This window comes from Papaver somniferum, unplaced genomic scaffold (assembly GCF_003573695.1).
Source record: "Papaver somniferum cultivar HN1 unplaced genomic scaffold, ASM357369v1 unplaced-scaffold_75, whole genome shotgun sequence".
Taxonomy (NCBI): domain Eukaryota; kingdom Viridiplantae; phylum Streptophyta; class Magnoliopsida; order Ranunculales; family Papaveraceae; genus Papaver; species Papaver somniferum.
In genome coordinates, this window is record NW_020650415.1 from 459,439 (window position 1) to 466,450 (window position 7,012).

The 7,012-nt window shown below is 34.3% G+C and overlaps 1 protein-coding gene across 1 annotated transcript; it reads right to left on the bottom strand.

The window, feature by feature from the left end:
- Positions 1-5,584: 5,584 nt before the first annotated feature.
- Positions 5,585-6,667, bottom strand: LOC113344204 (probable choline kinase 2). The gene has a single exon (XM_026588217.1). It carries the CDS (start codon positions 6,665-6,667, stop codon positions 5,585-5,587), a length of 1,083 nt encoding a protein of 360 aa, XP_026444002.1.
- Between the last annotated feature and the right edge of the window lie 345 nt (positions 6,668-7,012).

Consider the following 7,012-nt stretch of genomic DNA (forward strand, 5'->3'; position numbering starts at 1 on the left):
CATATTTTTATGTTGATCGGGTACTACTTCTGCATAATAAAGAGGCAGAGAGTTTGTTTATAAAAAGATTGTGGGTCCGATGCCCCTCGGCTCACCCTATACACATTGTGCGACTAAAGGCCAGAACTTCAAAGAAAACAAAACTCTATTACTTTAGTTGTTGCTCAGCTCATAACAGGAACCCCGAAACCAATTCCAACGAAGAAACTGATTTAACTATTATACTCGTCTTGCAAATTATTCTTCTTCCGTGGAGACAGAGTTTTTTCCTGGTTAGAGAATTTAAACTGATCATTTTTTGTTAAAGTAATAATATCTTTTTTAACAGTTTTTGTCTGCGATTTTGTTAGCATATCGTGAACAAAACGTGTTCTTAATTTTACCAACTCATTTTCTTGTTCAGAATATGTTTTCATAGTAATTTCTTTGGATTCACTATCACAACGTGGAGTAGTGTTCTTACTCGACAATCGTTTGATCTCTAAGGAATTATCTTTAAGTTTAGCCCGAACTAAATAACTTTCAATTTTACTTTGGCATGTTCCTAAAGAAGCATCCATGTTATAGAATCACGTTCAGAAATTATACCAATGAGATTGTTGACTTTGTATTTCAGCCGATTGACCTCAGAGCACTAGATCCAATATGGTTGAAAATCTCAGAACTTTCTTTGGATGCTTGTCGTTCTACTTCTGAGTCAGACTCATATATAAGTTAAACGGGACAACACTTATCAACATTCAACATTTTTATAGAAACAGAATGTTCGCTTCTATGAGAGTTTGAAAATTCAGACTCTTAGACTCAACCTCAACTTCGTCTTCATTAAAGGTAAGTTTTGACTAATTGGAAAGAAATATAGGGGATCAAAAACACATATCCGGGGACAAGTTTAAAATAAACATGTTCAAATAAGTCAACATCATTATACTCCATAATAGTATTCATACCAATGTTAGAACAATCAGAACTCACGACTAAAAAACTATATGTAGTAGTGTATTCAGGATATCCTATGAAGACACAATAAAAAGTTCTGGGTCCTTTATTAGTTCTCTTAGGAGGAGGAATGACGACCTTATCCAAACACCCCCACACTTTGACGTATGCATAAGGAGGTGTAATCTCATTAATAATGCTATTGAACAAGTAAAGTTCTCCTATATGTACTTCATACTCTCCATGACGTTCAGACCTAACCCTTTTAGTGGTAACATTTACTTGGTTTCAATTTCAAGTTTATATATCTTAAGGCTTTTCTAAGGCATCATTCTTATCTCTAAACAAGTATACAAGATAGTACCTCGTACAATCATCCACGAAAATTATGAACCACTTTTTACCTCCTTAGTTTTGTTTGAATTCATGTCAACTAGGTCTAACAAAATTAGTTATAAGATCTTAGAGTTACTCTGATCCATATTGCTAAAAAGTTTTATTACATATTTTTATTCTACAAAGATTGCATTTTTGTGTTTAAAATCCAAACAAAATTTGGGTTTATGCATTGACTTATAAGTTTACGGTTCCGATTATACCATGAAAAACTTTTATACAAAAGAAAGCACAAAAATCAACGATGTTCACTTCATCAGATCGTTGTAGAGTAGTTGGATCATAATATTTTACCATAAATTGGCTGCATAGCAAAAAAATTAATTATTCACAAACCAATAAGCCTTTTTGGACTATTACCAATAATAATGTCTTAAGATTGTTGGGTGCAATAAACAAACACAAGAAAAAATTAAATAAGTAAAAGTTATTGATACTTAGCTCCTATATAATGGAATCGACTTAAAGAAAAAGATGAGATCCCCAAGTCTTCGCAACAACAATATGGAAAAATTTTGGAGAAAAAATTTAGTCATGGGTTGAACACGCTGTCCTTAATACTTTAGCTCCCTTACACCCAAATGTGATGCTATAACCTCCACATGACAGATATCTCCATGATAAAACACCCTACTACACCTACTACTAGCATATGTAATAGATGCTCAACTTGGTCTTGAAAACCCTTAATGAAAATAAAAAACGCATCAAAAAACAATAGAAAAATATTTTTCTTCTGGTCTCTCTAAATTTCCCCTGGAATATTATTTCTATAGGTCAAAAAAAAATTGTTTATATAATAACGTAATACAACTTAAAAATAGGAATCTCTCTGATATTTTGAATAATAAACTTATACAGTCTAGTAAAGCAATTTAAGATTGGAAATTACCCAATGTGTGACTAATAAGATTGTCATTCACAAAAAAATAAATAAAAACTTTATTATTTTAGTTAAAATCTTTAGAATAAAAATTAATACATATTGTTTCCCAGCGGATTTTGCACTGAAATCTCCTGTTCCAAAATTGTAATTTCCTCATCCAAACTATCCAACATAAACACCCTTGCTTCTTCGGGAGGACATACTTGTTTGGCAGATCAAAGACATTTTCTCAATTTGTTACATAGGACAACATTCTCTAGACCATGCATTTGAAGCTTATGAAACACTTACAGTTTTGAAAGTATTAAACAAGATATTTCTGGCACTCCCAAATCATGCGCCAATAGTGTCCGAGCATGTATTAATTAATAGGGGAAGTAAAACTAACTCAATTTCCTCCATCATCTCATTTTGTTATTCTTTTCCTTCTAATCGTCGGACCATCTAATCTAATATACCAATGACAGAGTTTAATATAAACAAACTTCTGCAATAAAAAGACTAGCACTCCCTACACATTAAATTGATCATATAATCAAAGTTCTGAACTTCATTGTCGTTTAACACATTATGGAACTACACATTTCTCCGGCTTTATAATGATCTTAATATCATTTTTTATTTGCATGTAGTCTCCTCGTCGTTTTCATTTTCTATTTATTAACCTGAGGACATTAGTTTTAGGGAAGGGTTTAGACTGATATCCAGTTTGAATGAAGCTCAAAAATACACAATATGAAATTAACATGCATATTCTATCAAAAAAGGAAGGAAAAATTATGAAAAAGAAGTTAACATGCATATAAAGCTCCAATTTGTACATTCAATTGAACCTACATAAATTTCTTGTGATTTAATGTTGTTTGGGCAAAAATTGATCTTCACTACAAACAATCTCGATTGAAGTTGATGCCCGATCTTCTCCTTTTGATAAATAGTGTGGGGGTACCTGCAAAAAATCCTCCGACGCTCAAGTTAGCATAGAGTTTTCCACAAGAATTTTTAGGGTTTGGAGGCATACCTTTTTAGGATTTATCTCCCATGTATTTATACAATGCAGCTTAGAACATTCCAGAATATTTTCCTAGGATTTTGGAAGTAGATATGCAGAACTGGGCCAATGAAAATGGGCTGCTTTTAGCTGGTATTATTATGAAAATATTAGGGTACACACAAATGCCTATTACGTTTTTGTATGGCGTTATTGTTGAGTTGCAATCGTATTTTGTTTTCAAGAAAATTAGTTGCAATAGATTTTGTTTTCAAGAAAAGGAGTTGCAATCTATTCTTAAAAGATTGGGGCTGTTTGTTGAGCTTTGGATTTTGTTCTCCTTTTTACTTGTTAATACAAAATTTGATTAAGAAAATAAATGTAAAACGGGGTTTGCTGATAAAAAAGATAATAATTTGTTGGTTAAATTCAAAAATCTGTTTCTGTTTTTATTAAAAAAAGATAACTGGTACCGGTAGTTTTCTTTGAACTTAAATGGTCTTTTTCATTCCTTGGAAATCTAAGTACTTTGATTTGAATACTATTTTTGTGCTACTTTCTCTCACAAAATTACAATGCTTATTATATTTTCCGTGTGATATTCGTGACGGTGGGAGTTCTCCAGAGTATGAAAGGCTGGAGGACTTTGGAGCATCCATTCCAGTGTGTTATTCGTGGCTTCCACCTCTTATTACGCCGTCAATCAAAGCAACAGACTCTTTAGCATTAAATACGCTTAGGAAGATTAACAACCCAAACTTTCTAACCATGTTGGCTATGCATATACTTCACTTGTGCTAGTACCCTTACCTGTATAAGTTCGAAGTAGTTACTTGTCAATGCTCTTCTTTAGCTTATTTCGTTTACCCAATTACTCACCCCCACATTAATTTATTCTTTACTATAGCAGTTCTAGATAAACGCTTCCAGAGTCTCATTCTCCTGTTAATATCCTTTAGTAAGATCTTCACGTCTTTTTGATTTGGCCAATCCTTTTTCAACCGCCCTTTTGAGATGTGCAACAGCATCATGAAAACACTTTGCTATAATAAGTATAAGCTGCTGGCGGCATATTCTTTCTTAAGAACAGGCAAATGGCCTAAGTAAATAGTTTTTTGATCGTATAAAAATATATAATAATAATGAAACCAAACCTTACCCGCCGTGTAAAAATAAAGTATCCCACGTACAAATTATGCGAAGAAAAGAAGATATAATGAGAGCGAATATGATCGCACACAGTTAAGTCAAGATGACATATCAGATGAAGTCAGCATAGTTCCGAGTAAAATGTGAGGATCTGTGCAAAGTATGGAAGATCTGCGATGGTAGCAGGTATAAGTGTCCGATAATAACCCACGGTCATTCAGAAATAAGGGGATATCTTAGCTGTCATTCACTATGTAACACCCTATATAATGGGTAGATTGGCATTGTGAGAGAGAGAACTGTTTAGAATCCTTGGTCAAGAAACTAGGAGAGAGAAAATCTGTGTAAAAGATACTTAGGGTTTCATATCTTCTTATAATTGATCTTGAGATCTCAATATAATAAAAAGATAATTTTTACCATGATCACTTAATAATTCATAGATTCTTATATTTGTGTGGTCGTAGGATTTCCTGCAACTACACGTCCAAATTCATTAGAGTCTGTTAACAACAAAGCATCAACTCTCTGAGCATCTATGCGTCTAGATGCTTCTTATTCGAATCGTTCATAACATGGTTGTTTCGTAACACGAAGAGCTTTTATTGCATGCCTTGACAATAACCTGTAGCAGTCTCAAAGGAAGTGCCTTTTGATTCGATCTCGTAATGATATTGTATGGACAAGCAGCATGATGTTCTGATCCAATGGGTTTCTGCACTTGCTCATGAACCAACAAATCTTTACTTGATATGTCTTGAATCGTCGCTGCAGCTGTTTTCTGTTGTTATTTCTTTGTGGTTTTTAAAATAGAAGAATAAGGGTTATTTCAACAAATCTTTATTTGATATTGCGCAAAATAATGAAAAATATATAAAGAATGGTAAACAAGAAGAATAAGGGTTATTTCAATAGAAAATAAGAGACGTGAATTTTTTTTCAATTGCCGGGCATGGTGTAAAATATCAACCACTGATCTCTTTCAACGAAGGATTGCCAGGATTCGCGTACGAATTTGAAACGCACAAGGGATTTCAATGGGAGTCTGCTCCGTATGTCACATAGTATTCTATTGTAGCTAGTACCCTTCATCTTTTTCGTCATGGATGAAAAAGATTCACAATAGAAAAAAATTTATTTTCAAAAGAAAAATTCAAATACATACGACATTTCAGTGACACAAGAAGTGAAAGAAAATTAAAACATTAAGAGGTTTCAGACTCTCAGGGACGATCAGTAACTACACCTATTCTACTGGAAGAATTCATGACTAAGAGTTTAGCTTTCCTCAACTGGTACTGCTGAAACCTTTGCTTCGCGTATTCCATGTAATCAAAATCGATGTCGTTCTTATATTCTGAAATTATTCCCCATAAGCCCCAGACAAGATGGCTTGCCAGAGTATATTTCTCAACATCTTCCACTAGCGCATCCACATCGACGTCTGTAGGTTCGTCGCCTGAAGAACTCAAATATGCACGAATAAATCTCTTGCGCTCGTCCAATTCTGGATACTTGTTAAAGTCTAGTATATGTGGCAATTCCGATTGATAATCAGCTGCCATTTCGCAGAAGTGATTGGCAATATCGTAGGCAACAGGGTTATAACTTGCGTACTCGTAATCAATTATAGTCAACAATTTTGTATCTTCATTCATCATAATATTTCCGTACTGGAGATCATTATGACACAAACCAATGAGTTGATTTTTCCCTGAAAACTGCTTTTCCAAAATTGTAATTTCCTCATCCAAACCATCCAACTTAAACACCCTTCCTTCTTCTAGAGGACACAGTTGTTCGGCAGACGAAAGCCAGTTCCTCAGTCTGTTCCAGAGGACAACATTCTTTGGACCAGGCATTTGAAGCTTATGAATCTCCTTCAATGTTGAAGCTATTTTACAAGATATTTCTGGGTCTCTCAAATCGTGCGCTGATAGCGTCCGAGCATGTATAAATTCCTCAATCCGTCCATTAGAGAAACGTCCAAGAAGACGAGGGCCTTGTCCATGTTTAGACATACACTCAAATGTGTTAATTTCAACTTGTCTGTTGAAGAAAACATCAACACCTTGTCCGTAGATACGAACAAGAACCTCCTTTTGATCAGCTGGTGATTCACCTTTGTGTGTTTCCCAATTTATTCGATAAACTTGGTTCGTCATTGCACCTTTTAATGGGATCACTTTGAATGAATTTTTATCAATAGTATCACCCCAACTTGATGCTAATGAAATTAAAATCTTTGTTGCTTCTCTTGGAATACGATCTACACTGTGTTCCTCCATTACACTTTCTTCACCCATCTCTACCTTCTGAATTTAGATGAACAATATCAATGATCGCAACAAAAAGAAGAGAGAATTCTGGACAAGAATTATGAAAACCACGGAATCTTGATGAAACCCCTAACCTAACTTACAGTAATAAGACGCAATAAGGAGAAGTGCGAAACTATGGATGTTGCTGCCTCTATTTATAGGCTCAAACTTTCTTGCAAAAAATAGAACGGAAAAGCCATTCCCAATCCTGATGGGAGTGGGATTCCAACCCAGACCTTGTTTTCCTAATCCAATGGCAGTTTTGAACTATAAAGAATCCTTAAAAATTAGGATCACCGTTGCTTTCAATGCATGTTCATCTTATTTCGA